Source organism: Coregonus lavaretus (assembly GCF_964263955.1).
Source record: "Coregonus lavaretus genome assembly, contig: HAP1_SCAFFOLD_788, whole genome shotgun sequence".
Lineage (NCBI taxonomy): Eukaryota > Metazoa > Chordata > Actinopteri > Salmoniformes > Salmonidae > Coregonus > Coregonus lavaretus.
The window spans coordinates 63486-85000 of NW_028161303.1; the positions used below are offsets into that span (position 1 = coordinate 63486).

At 45.2% G+C, this 21515-nt stretch overlaps 1 protein-coding gene across 1 annotated transcript in view; it reads right to left on the minus strand.

Moving 5' to 3' along the window:
* Positions 1-21515, minus strand: part of LOC311120836 (insulin-like growth factor 2 mRNA-binding protein 2) — a gene marked incomplete at its 3' end in the record, with an annotated part of 90362 nt that overhangs the window by 61336 nt on the left and 7511 nt on the right. The window contains exon 3 of the mRNA XM_084195400.1: positions 8217-8265. Coding sequence (XP_084051526.1) covers positions 8217-8265 — 49 coding nt within the window. The remainder of the gene's footprint in view (positions 1-8216; positions 8266-21515) is intronic.

Sequence of the window (21515 nt, forward strand, 5' to 3'; positions counted from 1 at the left end):
ACTCTCACGAACACAATGGAGTTTCCCATTTTGCTTTACGAGGACTCGTCTGAAGTCGGTACAGCCAATCTGTCAACTTCTGTTTGTAGCGTACGAACAGTTTGGGCTACACACTAATATGACCCCTCTATGGAAAGGTGAGACTCTCACAAACATGTACATGTCAGTTGTCTTGAAAGGAAGTATATATGGAAGTAGTTTAGTGCCCAAAAAAAGGGGTTAAAGCCTCTCGAGTGGCACAGCGGTCTAAGGCAATGGATCGCAGTGCTTGAGGCGTCACTACAGACCCGGATTCGAGCCCAGGCTGTGTCACAACTGGCCGTGACCGGGAGTCCCATAGGGCGGCGCACAATTGGCCCAGCGTCGTCCGGGTTAGGGGAGGGTTTAGCCGGAGGGGGGGCTTTACTTGGCTCATCCCTGTGACGGACCGGGCGCCTGCAGGCTGACTTCGGTCGCCAGTTGAACGGTGTTTCCTCCGACACATTGGTGCTTCCGGGTTAAGCTGGGTGTTAAGAAGCGACTCGACCTTCGCCTCTCCCGAGCCCGTTGGGGAGTTGCACTAATGAGACAAGATTGCAATTGACTCAGAACAGGGCAGCACGGCTGGCCCTTGGATGTACACAGAGAGCTAACATGAATAATATGCATGTCAATCTCTCCTGGCTCAAAGTGGAGGAGAGATTGACTTCATCACTACTTGTGTTTGTGAGAGGTATTGACATGGTGAATGCACTGAGCTGTCTGTTTAAACTACTAGCACACAGCTCAGACACCCATGCATACCCCACAAGACATGCCACCAGAGGTCTCTTCACAGTCCCCAAGTCCAGAACAGACTATGGGAGGCGCACAGTACTACATAGAGCCATGACTACATGGAACTCTATTCCACATCAGGTAACTCATGCAAGCAGTAGAATCAGATTTAAAAAAACAGATATAAATACACCTTATGGAACAGCGGGGACTGTGAAGCAACACAAACATAGACACATGCACACACACACACGATAACATACGCACTATACACACACGTCCACATGGATTTTGTGTTGTAGATATGTGGTAGTAGAGTAGAGGCCTGATGAATGTATTGTAATGTTTTTAAAATGTATAACTGCCTTAACTTTGCTGGACCCCAGGAAGAGTACCTGCTGCCTTGGGATCCATAATAAATACAAATAGTATATCACGTTAAAGGGGTTAAATATGCTTTTTTTTATCAATACAAAAATGTTCTTACAGTATACAGTGCCTTCGGAAAGTATTCAGACCCAGTGGCGGCTCCTGAAAAAATTCTCAGGAGGGGCAATTTTTCTGATGATTTAGGTGACCTACACACATTTAAAAAAAGATATGTCCAGCAACAACATGAAGACAGGGGCAGCATATAAGTCAATACCAGAAGCATTTATTGACTGATCTCAAAAGTGTTGGCTTACCAGGGTTGGTGGAGCCCTCAGTTTCATCTTTGCCTCGCAAAGCTAACTCAAACACTCCGCAAAACTTCACACACTGGATTAGCCGGCTGAGGATGTGGCGGTTCTTGCTAATGTCGTAGTAAATATATTTGTTATAGTGAATATGGAATATGATATGTTGAGTAAAATGTTGTGCTAAGATCTATTTAGGTCAGGAGCTGGTTATAAGTTCTGTTCCTATCCAATAACAATGGACAAAAGGGTCCTATCTTGTCAGCCTTGTCAGCAGGTGGCCAAGGACAACACCCACGCCATAGGCCTCTCAGTTCTTCCAACTCACGAGTTCTTGCTCTGAGGACACACACACACACAAACACACACACACACACATCATCACTGTTAAACACACACACACACACATCATCACTGTTAAACACACACACACACACAAAAATCCCCTCTCTTAGGCTGAACATTTGAAGACAGAGAACCCGACTCAGAGCCAATGCAACAGTGACAGTAGCCTGCAGGTGACCTCGCCCAACTCATCAGGACCAATCAGAAGATCAGAACTACTAGATTGAACCTACTTCATTTATTGCATAAAATGTCTGCACACAATGTTTCGGGGCTCTCTTCAGATAATAATAATAATAATAATAATATGCCATTTAGCAGACGCTTTTATCCAAAGCGACTTACAGTCATGCGTGCATACATTTTTGTGTATGGGTGGTCCCGGGGATCGAACCCACTACCTTGGCGTTACAAGCACCATGCTCTACCAGCTGAGCTACAGAAAGTGGATACTCATGGATGCGCATTGCAATTGTAAAATGTCAACACAATTGGAGACACCACGTCATTTTTGGAGACATGTTATTGACAGTAAACTATTGTAGATGCGACTGCTAACTAACTAAAACATTTTAGCTGGCTAGCTAATCATCTTAGCTAAATGTGGGGCAAACAATTCAGTTATTTACCGTTAATTTGAGGGATTGGGGTGAAAGAAATCGAGTTACATAGTGATACTTTACGATATACTGTATTGACAATATCGCAATATTTTAGCGCTAGTTGGCTGTACCTGCACCAAAACACCATTATTGTTCCTTCATAGCTTGTTCTCAATCTTTTCACATTGGGAGCCAATTTGTTTTCAGCACTTTTATTTCCATGACTGATCAAAACTCGTTCTCATGGCTTTCTGATCCCTCTGCAACAGACATATGGTGCGCAATAAAATCACAGTATCGAATCGCAATACGTATAGAATCATGAGACTCGCAATGCTGATGCATATATCTTATCGTGAGGTTCCTGGCAATTCCCAGCCCAAGTTCATTTTTAAGAGTTTGACGAACGGGTCCGTGAACGCGATTCCAGATATATTTACCTCTGAATAAACTGCCTTTATTACACCATATCCACATCCAGTAAACTTGTGATTATCAACACTAACCTCATCGTTGTGGCGGCGGACAGCTAGCCTGTATCCCTCGTCATCCAGTTGAGTGAGTGGCAATGTCTTTTTTCGTTCGTACCAATTTTTGGAAAATCCTCGGGTGTAGGACTTTCCGCCTTTAGTAGAAACCTGTTGAATTATTAAATTTGGTCTGGGAGGTCCTAATTGTTTCGTTGCCAATTTATCTTCATTTGTTCGCCGACAAAAAGGAAATTCTTTCAAAGACACAACCGAGTTGCACTGAAGCCTAGCCATGTTGATAGTAGTAGTGAATTGATTGACGCTGCTACCCTCTCTTTTCTTAGTTACGTTCATGTGACGAAAGCGCGTAAGTGCAAGCCCACAGACACCCATTGAGATTGTATTGAAGGCTCTGAAATTTGAAAAAAATAGATTTTACATGGGAGTCTATGACAGAAGTTCTGGGCGATTTTCAATCTGACTGAAATCGCCCCAAAAGGGGGTGGAGCCATTTGAAGCACGACTTTAGCCTGATTCGACATTTAGTGGCAGTGTGGCACTGTGGCAGATCAGACGTATAGATTACAACACTGATAAGTACTGTTGCCGTGATATAATTGATTAGAAAAAAAATCCCTTCCTTTTCCCGTTTGGCAGTGCGTCGCCCATATCGCCCTATTGAACAGGCCGTCCCTGTTCAGACCCCTTGACTTTTTCCACATTTTGTTAAGTTACAGCTTAACAAAATAGATTTTTTTAAAGGTCCTCAGCAATCTACACACAATACCCCATAACGACAAAGCGAAAACAGGTTTTTAGAAATATGTGCAAACGTATTGAAAATAAAAACCAGAAATACCTTATTTACATAAGTATTCAGACCCTTTGCTATGAGACTCGAAATTGAGCTCAGGTGCATCCTGTTTCCATTGATCATCCTTGAGATGTTTCTACAACTTGATTGGAGTCCACCTGTGGTAAATTCAATTGATTGGACATGATTTGGAAAGGTACACACCTGTCTATATAAGGTCCCACAGTTGACAGTGCATGTCAGAGCAAAAACAAAGCCATGAGGTCGAAGGAATTGTCCGTAGAGCTCCGAGACAGGATTGTGTCGAGGCACAGATCTGGGGAAGGGTACCAAAAACGTTCTGCTGCATTGAAGGTCCCCAAGAACACAGTGGCTTCCATCATTCTTAAATGGAAGAAGTTTGGAGCCACCAAGACTCTTCCTAGAGCTGGCCGCCTGGCCAAACTGAGCGCTCAGGACCTCAGACTGGGGCGAAGGTATGCCTTCCAACAGAGCAATGCAGGAGTGGCTTTGGGACAAGTCTCTGAATGTCCTTGAGTGGCCCAGCCAGAGCCCGGACTTGAACCCGATCTAACATCTCTGGAGAGACCTGAAAATAGCTATGCAGCAACGCTCCCCATCCAACCTGACAGAGCTTGAGAGGATCTGCAGAGAAGATTGGGAAAAACTCCCCAAATACAGGTGTGCCAAGATTGTAGCGTCATACCCAAGAAGACCCGAGGCTGTAATCGCTGCCAAAGGTGCTTCAACAAGTACTGAGTAAAGGGTCTGAATACTTACATAAATGTCACCTGTTTTTAATTTGTAATAAATTAGCAAAAAATTCTAAAAACCTGTTTTTGCTTTGTCATTATGGGGTATTGTGTGTAGCTTGATGAAGGGGAGAATTTAAATAAAAATACATTTTAGAAAAAGGCTGTAACCTACCAAAATGTGGGAAAAGTCAAAGGGTCTGAAAACTTTCCGAAGGCACTTTAAAAAAAAACTATGGGCTAATAGCAGTAAGGCCAAATTCAATGTTTCATCAAATATTTATTTTTATACCTAAAGGGGTCCTAAATTGCAAAATCAAATAGCTAAAGTATCCTTAGTATGACCATCAAAAATGTACACTTTTACAGTGTTAGTTTCATCAGCTGTTGTACAATATGATATAAAAACAGGAATTTTGACTGCACTGGGCCTTTAAAGAATCGTGTAAGAGTCTGCTGACTTCTACAGTCTTCAAGCTTCCTTCTAAGAGACATTTTGCGGGAGAGAGCTTGGCAGACTTTTCTAAATAGCGAATTAAAAAGTAGTGGAAAAAGTACCCGCCTGAAAATGAGTCTAATTGGTAGCTGGCGCTAGTGGGGAACACTGTAGTGGAAAACTGGGTGACTGGGCTTTCTGAGTGGGCAGTGATGCTGACACACCACCACAGGGACACAGACTGTCCTAGCCCTCACCACACCACCACAGGGACACAGACTGTCCTAGCCCTCACCACACCACCACAGGGACACAGACTGTCCTAGCCCTCACCACAGGGACACAGGGACATAGACTGTCCTAGCCCTCACCACAGGGACACAGGGACACAGACTGTCCTAGCCCTCACCACACCACCACAGGGACACAGACTGTCCTAGCCCTCACCACAGGGACACAGGGACATAGACTGTCCTAGCCCTCACCACACCACCACAGGGACACAGACTGTCCTAGCCCTCACCACACCACCACAGGGACACAGACTGTCCTAGCCCTCACCACAGGGACACAGGGACATAGACTGTCCTAGCCCTCACCACACCACCACAGGGACACAGACTGTCCTAGCCCTCACCACACCACCACAGGGACACAGACTGTCCTAGCCCTCACCACACCACCACAGGGACACAGACTGTCCTAGCCCTCACCACAGGGACACAGGGACATAGACTGTCCTAGCCCTCACCACACCACCACAGGGACATAGACTGTCCTAGCCCTCACCACACCACCACAGGGACACAGACTGTCCTAGCCCTCACCACACCACCACAGGGACACAGACTGTCCTAGCCCTCACCACACCACCACAGGGACACAGACTGTCCTAGCCTTCACCACACCACCACAGGGACACAGACTGTCCTAGCCCTCACCACACCACCACAGGGACACAGACTGTCCTAGCCCTCACCACACCACCACAGGGACACAGACTGTTCTAGCCCTCACCACAACACAGGAACACAGACTGTCCTAGCCCTCACCACACCACCACAGGGACACAGACTGTCCTACCCTTCACCACAACACAGGGACACAGACTGTCCTAGCCCTCACCACACCACCACAGGGACACAGACTGTCCTAGCCCTCACCACACCACCACAGGGACACAGACTGTCCTAGCCCTCACCACACCACCACAGGGACACAGACTGTCCTAGCCTTCACCACAACACAGGAACACAGACTGTCCTAGCCCTCACCACACCACAGGGACACAGACTAACAAATAAGCCACGGACAATCAGAACGAAACAGGTGGGGTTTCAGGGGGGGTCTCAAAGACACTCATGGGGGTTTCCACTGAAAGTTGACTAGCAACAAGACACTAGGTCCTAATAGACATCCACTGTAAGTGCCACTAAATTAGCCCCAGAAAAAACACACCAAAATAAAAACCCACCAACTGGTAATATGGAGGTAACAGCAAGTGGAACAAAGCAAAGAGCGGAAACAAGATAAAAGGGTTTGTTTTTATCACACACAGAGGAGCAGCTAAACAGAGGCCTCTCATGGTCCCTGGAGCACAGGGCCAGCCAGGGTTAGGGTTATCCTGACCAACGAGGATGATTCCAATCAGGGCCAGCCAGGGTTAGGGTTATCCTGACCAACGAGGATGATTCCAATCAGGGCCAGCCAGGGTTAGGGTTATCCTGACCAACGAGGATGATTCCAATCAGGGCCAGCCAGGGTTAGGGTTATCCTGACCAACGAGGATGATTCCAATCAGGGCCAGCCAGGGTTAGGGTTATCCTGACCAACGAGGATGATTCCAATCAGGGCCAGCCAGGGTTAGGGTTATCCTGACCAACGAGGATGATTCCAATCAGGGCCAGCCAGGGTTAGGGTTATCCTGACCAACGAGGATGATTCCAATCAGGGCCAGCCAGGGTTAGGGTTATCCTGACCAACGAGGATGATTCCAATCAGGGCCAGCCGCTCTTAAACTAAAGACTAAGGTCCTACACATCCTGACCAATCAGGGCCAGCCGCTCTTAAAGACCAATCAGGGCCAGCCGCTCTTAAAGACCAATCAGGGCCAGCCGCTCTTAAAGACCAATCAGGGCCAGCCGCTCTTAAAGACCAATCAGGGCCCGCCGCTCTTAAAGACCAATCAGGGCCAGCCGCTCTTAAAGACCAATCAGGGCCCGCCGCTCTTAAAGACCAATCAGGGCCAGCCGCTCTTAAAGACCAATCAGGGCCAGCCGCTGTTAAAGACCAATCAGGGCCAGCCGCTCTTAAAGACCAATCAGGGCCAGCCGCTCTTAAAGACCAATCAGGGCCAGCCGCTCTTAAAGACCAATCAGGGCCAGCCGCTCTTAAAGACCAATCAGGGCCAGCCGCTGTTAAAGACCAATCAGGGCCAGCCGCTGTTAAAGACCAATCAGGGCCAGCCGCTCTTAAACTAAAGACTAAGGTCCTACACATCCTGACCAATCAGGGCCAGCCACTCTTAAACTAAAGACTAAGGTCCTACACATCCTGACCAATCAGGGCCAGCCGCTCTTAAACTAAAGACTAAGGTCCTACACATCCTGACCAATCAGGGCCAGCCGCTCTTAAACTAAAGACTAAGGTCCTACACATCCTGACCAATCAGGGCCAGCCGCTCTTAAACTAAAGACTAAGGTCCTACACATCCTGACCAATCAGGGCCAGCCGCTCTTAAACTAAAGACTAAGGTCCTACACATCCTGACCAATCAGGGCCAGCCGCTCTTAAACTAAAGACTAAGGTCCTACACATCCTGACCAATCAGGGCCAGCCGCTGTTAAACTAAAGACTAAGGTCCTACACATCCTGACCAATCAGGGCCAGCCGCTCTTAAACTAAAGACTAAGGTCCTACACATCCTGACCAATCAGGGCCAGCCGCTCTTAAACTAAAGACTAAGGTCCTACACATCCTGACCAACGAGGATGATTCCAATCAGGGCAAGCCACACCCAAACAGAACCAATCTCGAAATAGAAATCCAAAATGAAAATCGGGCAAAACTCCAAAGCCTATAACACCACACAGACACACACACACACACACACACACACACACACACACACACACACACACACACACACACACACACAGACAGACAGACAGACAGACAGACAGACAGACAGACAGACAGACAGACAGACAGACAGACAGACAGACAGACAGACACAGACAGACAGACAGACAGACAGACAGACAGACAGACAGACAGACAGACAGACAGACAGACAGACAGACAGACAGAGACTCACCTCCCACTGTAGATGGACTGACTGACTGACTGACTGACAGACACTCACCTCCCACTGTAGATGAGGGGGAATGTTCCTGATCTGGATCTTCCGACTCCTGCAGAGAAGAGGAAGAGAGAGGAGGAGGGGAAGAATAAAGAGAAGGGTTAACAGCTGAACCACAGGGTCAATCAGGAGAGAAGGGTTAACAGCTGAACCACAGGGTCAATCAGGAGAGAAGGGTTAACAGCTGAGCCACAGGGTCAATCAGGAGAGAAGGGTTAACAGCTGAACCACAGGGTCAATCAGGAGAGAAGGGTTAACAGCTAAACCACAGGGTCAATCAGGAGAGAAGGGTTAACAGCTGAACCACAGGGTCAATCAGGAGAGAAGGGTTAACAGCTAAACCACAGGGTCAATCAGGAGAGAAGGGTTAACAGCTGAACCACAGGGTCAATCAGGAGAGAAGGGTTAACAGCTGAACCACAGGGTCAATCAGGAGAGAAGGGTTAACAGCTAAACCACAGGGTCAATCAGGAGAGAAGGGTTAACAGCTGAACCACAGGGTCAATCAGGAGAGAAGGGTTAACAGCTAAACCACAGGGTCAATCAGGAGAGAAGGGTTAACAGCTGAACCACAGGGTCAATCAGGAGAGAAGGGTTAACAGCTAAACCACAGGGTCAATCAGGAGAGAAGGGTTAACAGCTAAACCACAGGGTCAATCAGGAGAGAAGGGTTAACAGCTAAACCACAGGGTCAATCAGGAGAGAAGGGTTAACAGCTACACCCAAACAGGGTCAATCAGGAGAGAAGGGTTAACAGCTAAACCACAGGGTCAATCAGGAGAGAAGGGTTAACAGCTACACCCAAACAGGGTCAATCAGGAGAGAAGGGTTAACAGCTGAACCACAGGGTCAATCAGGAGAGAAGGGTTAACAGCTAAACCACAGGGTCAATCAGGAGAGAAGGGTTAACAGCTACACCCAAACAGGGTCAATCAGGAGAGAAGGGTTAACAACTAAACCACAGGGTCAATCAGGAGAGAAGGGTTAACAGCTACACCCAAACAGGGTCAATCAGGAGAGAAGGGTTAACAGCTGAACCACAGTGTCATGACTTGCCCTCATGGGCTGAGGATCAAAGATGCCGGCTAGGCAAAGGTTTGAACACCCCCTCTCCTGGGTGCCAGTTTTATGACCGGTCATAAATTCCTTGCAGAAACTTCCTTTTCCGTGCCATGCAGTGTTGGGAGAGGGAATTTCCCTGTGGAACAAAGGAAGTCTTCACACTAAGACTCCAACATCCAAAAGTGGATAATGAAACAATATTCCTACTTAAAAGAATGTGGGAAATGGTTGGTGGGGATTTAAAGAACAATCATGTCAAATTCGTTACTATGTTGTGATGTCATTAAAGACGGTGGAACAACATAACTGTATCTCTGGGGGTGTACACTTCCCAGTTATGAGGTTTGCATCTAATGGTTGTAGAAAACGAATGATTAAGTATAATCATACTTTAGTGAAGATAACGATGTGATTTTAGCATTCTAGATGAGATTATTGTTTTCCATATTGATTTGTTCTCAGTCAGCGGCCACTTCAGAAACATTTTGGTCCCGCTTTGAATGAAGTGCAGCTTATAAAGCCTTCATAAACACTACATAAATGTGTCACAAATCATCTATAACCGTATGTCAGGCTCTATAAAGGGTTCACAAATGTGGCATAACTGTGTGACATAACCACCAATGTCAAATATGACAAACTTGTGCTTTATAAAGGGTTACATAAGCACAGCTTAATAAAGGCTTTATAAATCATATTAAATGGATAGTGGGTTCGAATCCCAGGACCACCCATATGAAAAAATGCATGCGTAAACGCATTGCTCCCTCTCCTTGCCCCAACCTGGGCTCGAACCAGGGACCCTCTGAACACATCAACAAAAGTCAGCCATGAAGCATCATTACCTATCGCTCCACAAAAGCCATGGCCCTTCCAACGCAAGGGAAACCACTACTTCAATGTCTCAGAGTGAGTGACATCACCGATTGAAACACTACAAGGGCACACCGCTAACTAGCTATCCATTTCACACCGCTAACTAGCTATCCATTTCACATCGCTAACTAGCTATCCATTTCACACCGCTAACTAGCTATCCATTTCACACCGCTAACTAGCTATCCATTTCACACCGCTAACTAGCTACCCATTTCACACCGCTAACTAGCTATCCATTTCACACCGCTAACTAGCTATCCATTTCACACCGCTAACTAGCTATCCATTTCACACCGCTAACTAGCTATCCATTTCACACCGCTAACTAGCTATCCATTTCACACCGCTAACTAGCTATCCATTTCACACCGCTAACTAGCTATCCATTTCACACCGGTTACATATGCACGCATGACTATAAGTCGCTTTGGATAAAAGCATCTGCTAAATGGCAAATATCATATTACTTTAAAAGATTTCTAGGATGGCCAACCTCTTTCCCTCTTGTGTACATAGTCAATATTGGACCTGACCTCAACTTCCCCCAGAATGCTGTGCTGCAGGATGACAGCATAGTGAAGAACCTTGGTAGGGCCTTTTAAAATCAGTTTATTTCCTTATTATTATTAGTATTAGTATTAATTTGTTTATTTGTTTTTATGTAATTTATTAATGTGTTTCTGTGTCCAGTATGAAGGAAGTAAGAGGTAGTTTTGTGAGCCAATGCTAACTAGCATTAGCACAATGACTGGAAGTCAATGGGTATCTGCTAGCATGCTTCCAGTTATTTCACTAATGCTAGTTAGCGATTGCGCTAGCGCTAGTTAGCAACTTCCTTCAAACTGCAAGCAGAGACATAAAAATGGTATCGACGAGTTCATTGCCAAAATCCCGAAGTATCCCTTTAAAGCACATCAAGGGAGGTCTGGGAAAAATCCAAGAAATTTTGATTTTTAAGTGTAGTTACCCTTTAATTCAAATGTGCACTGTTGTTTGGTTAGCGGTGTTTCTGTAGCGCACATGTGATGGAGTTTGCAAATCAAATGCCCACTTTTTGTGCCACTGAACAGCGAACAATGGGTAAATGAACCTTTATTTCTGAGAATTTAAATTAGTTAAGTGTTTAGCATGGCTACCTTAATCGTTATTTCAAATACTTTCATAACAACTGCTAGCTAGCTAACATTAGAGGTGGCAGGTAGCGTAGCGGTTAAAGTGTCGGGATATTAACCAAAAGGTTGCTTGTTCGAATCCCTGAGCCGGCAAGGTGGACACATTTGCCGTTCTGCCCTTGAGAAAAGCAGTTAATCCCTGGGTGCTGATGATTCAGAGGGGTTCGGTTAAATGCAGAATACATTTTTTGGTTGAATGCATTTAGTTGTGCAACTGACTAGGTATCCCCTTTCCCTAACGTTAGCAGCATTAGCTAGCTACAACAAATGTAACTAACAGGCTCAGCTAAATAAAAATCCCCCTAGATACTTTACTACAGTTTATCTCGTAGCCATGTCATTAGATTTGTAAATGAAAGAGGACTAGGTTGTCTCTATTGCTAATAATCTTAGATTTGATTAATTGTGCAGGACAACAGAGAGTAAAATCAGGTCCTGATTATATTGAAGATGAATCTAGAAACCAGTTAGCTAGCTAAATTAGGTCTAGGCATAATTGTTTTGTAATCTCATAAATGACATTTATTGCATTCCATTTGTTGTTATTGCATTGAGATGTAGCATTAGAATTTCTTTACATTGGTTCTTATTGCATTGGTTCTTATTGCATTGGTTCTTATTGCATTGGTTCTTATGTAATGTTGCCTTGACTCTTTTCCCTGTTTAATAAGCTCTCCAGGTAGATAGCCAAGGAAGGCACTGAGCCAAAATCTGTCCCCACAAACCCAAATGCTTGAGATGTCCTCCTCCTCTACCTCATCCCATTCTCCTGCCTTCATCCCCAGACTGCTGACGTTGCTGACAGCTTCAGGTCAGAAAGAGACCTGCCATTTACGACTTCTGATGTAATGGTTTAAGTTTCTTTTTGAGTATCTCTTCACTCTTGGAGATTGTTTAAAAAATATGTATCCATTATGTTTCTTCAAATGCAGAGATGACCTGTGACGGAGTGGCGTCTTCCAGAGGAGGAGACCTGGCAGAGGATGCTGAAACCCAACCAAGCCTATCAGAATTCTGCTTTTGACATCATACTTTATTTGTTCATTATGGAATTTGACATATCCTGATCTAATATGAAATGTTTTCTCCTATAGACTCATTTGGTGACGTGGCCCTGACGTCCTGCCCATCATCATACAGAATAGATGGGGAAATGATTTGCATAATATTTGATTTGATTGATTAGGATCCCCATTAGCCGATGCCATTGGAGACAGCTAGTCTTACTGGGGTCCGACACATAACGAAAAATACATTACAGACAAAATAATTTACAATTTACATACATTCAAAAAAATGTACATGTAGTGTGGGAGTGTGTGCATCTATCAGTTCCACATACAGTGCCTTCGGAAAGTATTCAGACTCCTTGACTTTTTCCACATTTTGTTACGTTACAGCCTTATTCTAAAATTGATTTTTTTTTTTAAATCCTCATCAATCCACACACAATACCCCATAATAACAAAGCAAAAACAGGTTTTTATATATGTTTGCTAATTTACATAAGTATTCAGACCCTTTACTCAGTACTTTGTTGAAGCACCTTTGGCAGCGATTACAGCCTCAAGTCTTCTTGGGTATGACGCTACAAGCTTGGCACACCTGTATTTGGGGAGTTTCTACCATTCTTCTCTGCAGATCCTCTCAAGCTCTGTCAGATTGGATGGGGAGTGTCGCTGCACAGCTATTTTCAGGTATCTCCAGAGATGTTCAATTGGGTTCAAGTCTGGGCTCTGGCTGGGCCACTCAAGGACATTCAGAGACTTGTCCCGAAGCCACTCCTGCGTTGTCTTGGCTGTGTGCTTATGGTCGTTGTCCTGTTGGAAGGTGAACCTTCACCCCAGTCTGAGGTCCTGAGCGCTCTGGAGCAGGTTTTCATCAAGGATCTCTCTGTACTTTGCTCTGTTTCCCTCGATCATGACTAGTATGTCCCTTCCGTCTTCAAGAGAGCGTGAGTTGCACCCCTTCTCAAAAAACCAACACTCGATCCCTCTCATGTCAACAACTACAGACCAGTATCCCTTCTTTCTTTTCTCTCCAAAACTCTTGAGCGTGCCGTCTTTAGCCAACTCTCTTGCTATCTCTCTCAGAATGACCTTCTTGATCCAAACCAGTCAGGTTTCAAGACTGGTCATTCAACTGAGACTGCTCTTCTCTGTGTCACGGAGGCTCTCCGCACTGCTAAAGCTAACTCTCTCTCCTCTGCTCTTGTCCTTCTAGACCTGTCTGCTGCCTTTGATACTGTGAACCATCAGATCCTCCTCTCCACCCTCTCCGAGCTGGGCATCTCCGGCGCGGCTCACTCTTGGATTGCGTCCTACCTGACCGGTCGCTCCTACCAAGTGGCGTGGCGAGAATCTGTCTCCGCACCACGTGCTCTCACCACTGGTGTCCCCCAGGGCTCAGTTCTAGGCCCTCTCCTATTCTCGCTATACACCAAGTCACTTGGCTCTGTCATATCCTCACATGGCCTCTCCTATCATTCCTACGCAGACGACACACAACTAATCTTCTCCTTTCCCCCATCTGATAACCAGGTGGTGAATCGCATCTCTGCATGTCTGGCAGACATATCAGTGTGGATGACGGATCACCACCTCAAGCTGAACCTCGGCAAGACGGAGCTGCTCTTCCTCCTGGGGAAGGACTGCCCGTTCCATGATCTCGCCATCACGGTTGACAACTCCGTTGTGTCCTCCTCCCAGAGTGCGAAGAGCCTTGGCGTGACCCTGGACAACACCCTGTCATTCTCCGCTAAAATCAAGGCGGTGACCCGATCCTGTAGGTTCATGCTCTACAACATTCGGAGAGTACGACCCTGCCTTACACAGGAAGCGGCACAGGTCCTAATCCAGGGACTTGTCATCTCCCATCTGGATTACTGCAACTCGCTGTTGGCTGGGCTCCCTGCCTGTGCCATTAAACCCCTACAACTCATCCAGAATGCCGCAGCCCGTCTGGTGTTCAACCTTTCCAAGTTCTCTCACGTCACCCCGCTCCTCCGCACACTCCACTGGCTTCCAGTTGAAGCTTGCATCTGCTACAAGACCATGGTGCTTGCCTACGGAGCTGTGAGGGGAACGGCACCTCCGTACCTTCAGGCTCTGATCAGTCCCTACACCCAAACGAGGACATTGCATTCATCCACCTCTGGCCTGCTGGCCCCCCTACCTCTGCGGAAGCACAGTTCACGCGCAGCCCAGTCAAAACTGTTCGCTGCTCTGGCACCCCAATGGTGGAACAAGCTCCCTCACGACGCCAGGACAGCGGAGTCACTCACCACCTTCCGGAGACACTTGAAACCCCACCTCTTTAAGAAATACCTGGGATAGGATAAAGTAATCCTTCTAACCCCCCCTTACCCCACCCCCCATTTAAAAAAATAAAAAAATTATAATATTGTAAAGTGGTTATCCCACTGGCTATAAGGTGAATGCACCAATTTGTAAATTGCTCTGGATAAGAGCGTCTGCTAAATGACGTAAATGTAAATGTAAATGTAGTCTCCCAGTCCCTGCCGCTGAAAGACATCCCCACAGCAGGATGCTGCCACCACCATGCTTCACTGTAGGGATGGTGCCAGGTTTCTTCCAGACTTAACGATTGGCATTAAGGCCAAAGAGTTCAATCTTGGTTTCATCAGACCAGAGAATCTTGTTTCTCATGGTCTGAGAGTTCTTTAGGTGCCTTTTGGCAAACTCCAAGCGGGCTGTCGTGCCTTTTACTGAGGAGTGGCTTCCGTCTGGCCACTCTACCATAAAGGCCTGATTGGTGGAGTGCTGCAGAGATGGTTGTCCTTGACCTTGTCCACTTCCCTGACCAAGGCCCTTCTCCTCAGATTGCTCAGTTTGGCAGAGCGGCCAGCTCTAGATATAGTCTTGGTGGTTCCAAACCTCTTCCATTTAAGAATTATGGAGGCCACTGTGTTCTTGGGAACCTTCAATGCTGCAGACATATTTTGGTACCCTTCCCCAGATCTGTGCCTCGACACAATCCTGTCTCTGAGCTCTACGAACAATCCCTTTGACCTCATGGCTTGGTTTTTGCTCTGACATGCACTGTCAACTGTGGGACCTTATATAGACAGGTGTGTGCCTTTCCAAATAATGTCCAATCAATTGAATTTACCACAGGTGGACTCCAATCAAGTTGTAGAAACATCTCAAGGATGATCAATGGAAACAGGATGCACCTGAGCACAATTTTGAGTCTCATAGCAAAGGGTCTGAATACTTATGTAAATAAGGTATTTCTGTTATTTATTTGTAATAAATTAGCAAAAATGTCCAAAAACCTGTTTTCGCTTTGTCATTATGGGGTATTGTGTGTAGATTGATGAGGAAAAAATATAATTTCATCAATTTTAGAATAAGGCTCACATGGGGGAGAGGCGTTGTGCCGTGAGGTGTTGGTTTATTTGTTTTTTGAAACCAGGGTTGCTATTCACTTGCGCTATACAAGATGGAAGAGAGTTCCATGCACTCATGGCTCTGTATAATACTGTACGTTTCCTTGAATTTGTTCTGGACCTGGGAACTGTGAAAAGACCCCTGGTGGCATGTCTGGTGGGGTAAGTGTGTGTGTCAGTGCTGTGTGTAAGTTGACTATGCAAACAATGCAGAATTTCCAACACATTAATACGTTTCTTATAAAAACAAGAAGTGATGCAGTCAGTCTTTCCTCTACTTTTAGCCAAGAATAACTGGCATGCGTAGCATTAATATCAGCCCTCTCATTACAGTGAAGAGCAAGACGTGCCGCTCTGTTCTGGGTCAGTAGCCTTATACAGGCTAAGTAATACGACATCATAGGGCCATTTCTACAATGCAGTCCATCTGTCCTATCAGTACAGCACAGAAATGCCCTTATCCAGATGATGTGACAAAGGCATTTCCTCACAGACCTGCTTACTTCCTTGGTTGTTACTTTTAAGGTTGGAATCAACATGCAGACATCCAGCAGAGGGACAAGATACACTAATGTTCAATGTTCAATGTGCTGAACGTTTTGAAACGTAATGTATTTGTATTGTTTTATTGTTTTGGTGATATTTTTTATACAGAGAAACAAGTGACAAGACCGAACAAGACCAACAGGGGACGGTAACATGTGAACTCAATGCAATACATGTGAATATAGTTTCACATGTAAACAACTGACCTCATGTGTCTCTTTTGAGCTCAACATGTGAAAACAGCTATTTCACAAACTGCACATTTCATGTGTTTATTTTTTGTAAGGAAGTAATGAAATGGTATGAGGGTTTTAAGGTAAGTGGTTCGCTGTTCAGCTAAAACAGTGTAAACATCTTTAATCAATATGATTACATTTGACATGATCACTTAGTATAGACTCTTCAATATACTACCGACCACTGTGACCTGTACGCTCTCGTTGGCTGGTCCTCACTACATATTCGTCGCCAAACCCACTGGCTCCAGGTCATCTATAAATTACTGCTAGGCAAATCCCCGCCTTATCTTAGCTCATTGGTCACCATAGCAACACCCACCCGTAGTATGCGCTCCAGCAGGTATATCTCACTGGTCATCCCCAAAGCCAACACCTCCTTTGGCCGCCATTCCTTCCAGTTCTCTGCTGCCAATGACTGGAACGAACTGCAAAAATCTCTGGAGCTGGAGACTCTTATCTCCCTCACTAACTTTAAGCATCAGTTGTCAGAGCACCTTACCGATCACTGCACCTGTACACAGCCCATCAATAATTAGCCCACCCAACTACCTCATCCCCATATTGTTATTTACATTGTTATTTATTTTTGCTCATTTGCACCCCAGTATCTCTATTTGCACATCATCTTTTGCACATCTATCACTCCAGTGTTAATACTAAATTGTAATTATTTTTGCACTATGGCCTATTTATTGCCTTACCTCCATAACTTGCTACATTTGCACACACTGTATATATATTTTCTGTTGTATTTTTGACTTTATGTTTTGTTTACCCCATATGTAACTCTGTGTTGTTGTTTTTATCGCACTGCTTTGCTTTATCTTGGCCAGGTCGCAGTTGTAAATGAGAACTCAACTGGCTTACCTGGTTAAATAAAGGTGAAATAAATAAATAAATAAAGATTATATGACCCCGTCTGGGATTTGAACTCACAACCTCTGGATTTGGGTCAGATTCCTTAACTATAATACATCTCTGCATATAGCTACTTTAGTTACCAGTTAATCAGACTATTTAAAAAAAACATTTCAGTCATTTAGCAGAGCTCTTCTCCAGAGCGACGTACAGTTAGTTAGTGCACACATTCAATGACTTATTTCAACAATTTGAGGGTTTTCTATATAGTTGTCTAATGTTGGTATGGCATATTATTCTGTTTTAATGTTACTCCTGAATCACTATGATAAATATAATAGTTTTTCTTGAGTATTTTTAACAAAGCTGAGATTGACTTTGAAGTCCAAAGTGAAATCAGTTAATACAGGTGAACTCAGTTAATACAGGTGAACTCAGTTAATACAGGTGAACTCAGTTAATACAGGTGAACTCAGTCATTGATATAGACATGGTGGTGTAGCAGGAAGATCGGATGCTGTGAACCAAGAGGTTGTGAGTTCAAATCCCAGGTGAGGACATGTTGAATAATATTTACTGAATAAATAAACATAGGTAAAATGCATAATGATGAGACAGCCTATAGGGAGGAGGTCAGAGACCTGGCCGTGTGGTGCCAGGACAACAACCTCTCCCTCAACGTGACCAAGACAAAGGAGATGATTGTGGACTACAGGAAAAAAAAGAGAACTGAGCATGCCCCCATTCTCATCGACGGGGCTGTAGTGGAACAGGTTGAGAGCTTCAAGTTCCTTGGTGTCCACATCACCAACAAACTATCATGGTCCAAACACACCAAGACAGTCGTGAAGAGGGCACGACAAAGCCTATTCCCCCTCAGGAGACTGAAGATATTTGGCATGGGTCCTCAAAGAGTTCTACAGCTGCACCATCGAGAACATCCTGACTGGGTGCATCACCGCCTGGTATGGCAACTGCTCGGCCTCCGACTGCAAGGCACTACAGAGGGTAGTGCGTAAGGCCCAGTACATCACTGGGGCCAAGCTTCCTGCCATCCAGGACCTCTATACCAGGTGTCAGAGGAAGGCCCTAAAATTGGTCAAAGACTCCAGCCACCCTAGTCATAGACTGTTCTCTCTGCTACCGCACGGCAAGCGGTACCGCAGCGCCAAGTCTAGGTCCAAAAGGCTCCTTAACAGCTTCTACCCCCAAGCCATAAGACTCCTGAACAGCTAATCAGGGCTACCCGGACTATTTGCATTGTCCCCCCCTCTATTCACCTTTTATTTTTGCACTGTCTTTATACACAAATCGTTAAAGACTCCAACCACCCACACCATAGACTATTCTCTCTGCTTCCGCATGGCAAGTCTGGCACCAACAGGTTCTTGAACAGCTTCTACCCCCAAGCAATAAGACTGATAAATAGCTGACAGAATAGCTACACTGACTATCTGAGTTCACCATGTATCTTTATACACACTCACTCCATCATCTGATCACTCACACACACTGTCACTCCAACACACACACTCACTCACTCCATCATCTGATCACTCACACACACTGTCACTCCAACACACACACTCACACTCACTCCATCATCTGATCACTCACACACACTGTCACTCCAACACACACACTCACTCACTCCATCATCTGATCACTCACATATAATAGGCACATATATTTATACTGACTCTACACACCCACTCCTATACAAGCTGCTGCTACTCTGTTTATCTAATATCTGGAATGATGGAGGTAGATATGTATAGGGGTACAGGTATCCATATCTACCTCCATCACTCCAGTATCCCTGTCCCCTTACCCCTATACATATCTACCTCCATCACTCCAGTATCCCTGTCCCCTTAACCCTATACATATCTACCTCCATCACTCCAGTATCCCTGTCCCCTTACCCCTATACATATCTACCTCCATCACTCCACTATCCCTGTCCCCTTACCCCCATACATATCTACCTCCATCACTCCAGTGTCCCTGTCTCCTTACCCCTATACATATCTACCTCCATCACTCCAGTATCCCTGTCCCCTTACCCCTATACATATCTACCTCCATCACTCCAGTATCCCTGTCCCCTTACCCCTATACATATCTACCTCCATCACTCCAGTATCCCTGTCACCTTACCCCTATACATATCTACCTCCATCACTCCAGTATCCCTGTCCCCTTACCCCTATACATATCTACCTCCATCACTCCAGTATCCCTGTCTCCTTACCCCTATACATATCTACCTCTATCACTCCAGTATCCCTGCACATTGTTAATATGGTACTGGAACTGACCCTGTATATAGTCACCTGACCCCTATACATATCTACCTCCATCACTCCAGTATCCCTGCACATTGTTAATATGGTACTGGAACTGACCCTGTATATAGTCACCTTACCCCTATACATATCTACCTCCATCACTCCAGTATCCCTGCACATTGTTAATATGGTATTGAACTGACCCTGTATATAGTCACCTTACCCCTATACATATCTACCTCCATCACTCCAGTATCCCTGTCCCCTTACCCCTATACATATCTACCTCCATCACTCCAGTATCCCTGTCCCCTTACCCCTATACATATCTACCTCTATCACTCCAGTATCCCTGTCCCCTGACCCCTATACATATCTACCTCTATCACTCCAGTATCCCTGTCCCCTTACCCCTATACATATCTACCTCCATCACTCCAGTATCCCTGTCCCCTTACCCCTATACATATCTACCTCCATCACTCCAGTATCCCTGTCCCCTTACCCCTATACATATCTACCTCCATCACTCCAGTATCCCTGTCCCCTTACCCCTATACATATCTACCTCCATCACTCCAGTATCCCTGTCCCCTTACCCCTATACATATCTACCTCCATCACTCCAGTATCCCTGTCCCCTTACCCCTATACATATCTACCTCCATCACTCCAGTATCCCTGTCCCCTTACCCATATACATATCTACCTCCATCACTCCAGTATCCCTGTCCCCTTACCCCTATACATATCTACCTCCATCAGACACACTGATTGATTCATTGGCTCAGAAACACTTGATTGATTCATTGGCTCAGAAACACTGATTGATTCATTGGCTCAGACACACTGATTGAGTCATTGGTTCAGACACACTGATTGATTCATTGGCTCAGAAACACTGATTGATTCATTGGCTCAGACACACTGATTGATTCATTGGCTCAGAAACACTGATTGATTCATTGGCTCAGAAACACTGATTGATTCATTGGCTCAGAAACACATGCTCTAATCCAAATTAGAGCATGACAGACGTAGGTTTACCATGTTGAGAAATAAGGTGATGAAAGAAATCAGACAGGCCAAGGCAAACTTTTTTATTAACATAATTGGTGAAGCAAAGGGAAATTCTAAACTGATCTGGGAGAATCTAAAAAAGTTAACAGGGAAAGACCATAGTAACACTGCAAAAAGACTAGAAATCATGGTGAATAACAATCTAACACAGGATGCAGTCGAAATAGCAATAGCCTTCAATTCCTACTTTATTGACTCTGTCAGGGTACTGACACAGAACCCCTCCACTGGTTTCTTGGGCTCAGTGCTAGTAAATGATGCTCAACCTGTCTTCATCATAAGGGAGGTTTCTGAGTCAAAGGTAGACAAGGTGATTAGCTCACTAAAGAACTCTAAAGCCAAAGATGTGTTTGGGATGGACTCTACCTTTCTTAAAAACTACAAAGAATCACTCATTGGCCCCATTACTAAGGTCACCAACACATCTATTGGTCTCGGGGTGTTTCCAAGGGTATGGAAGTCGGCCATAATAACGGCCATCTTTAAATCTGGCGACCCTGCTGACGTGAGTAACTACAGGCCCATTAGTATACTACCTGTGGTGTCAAAGGTTGTTGAAAAGTGTGTAGCAGAACAACTGATTGCCCACCTCAACAACAGCCCCTTCACATTACATTCCATGCAGTTTGGCTTCAGAGCGAAACACTCCACAGAAATGGCCAACTGCTTTTTTCTGGAAAATGTGAAGTCCAAGATGGACAAAGGGGGCGTTGTTGGGGCTGTGTTTCTGGACCTAAGGAAGGCTTTTGATACTGTTAACCATG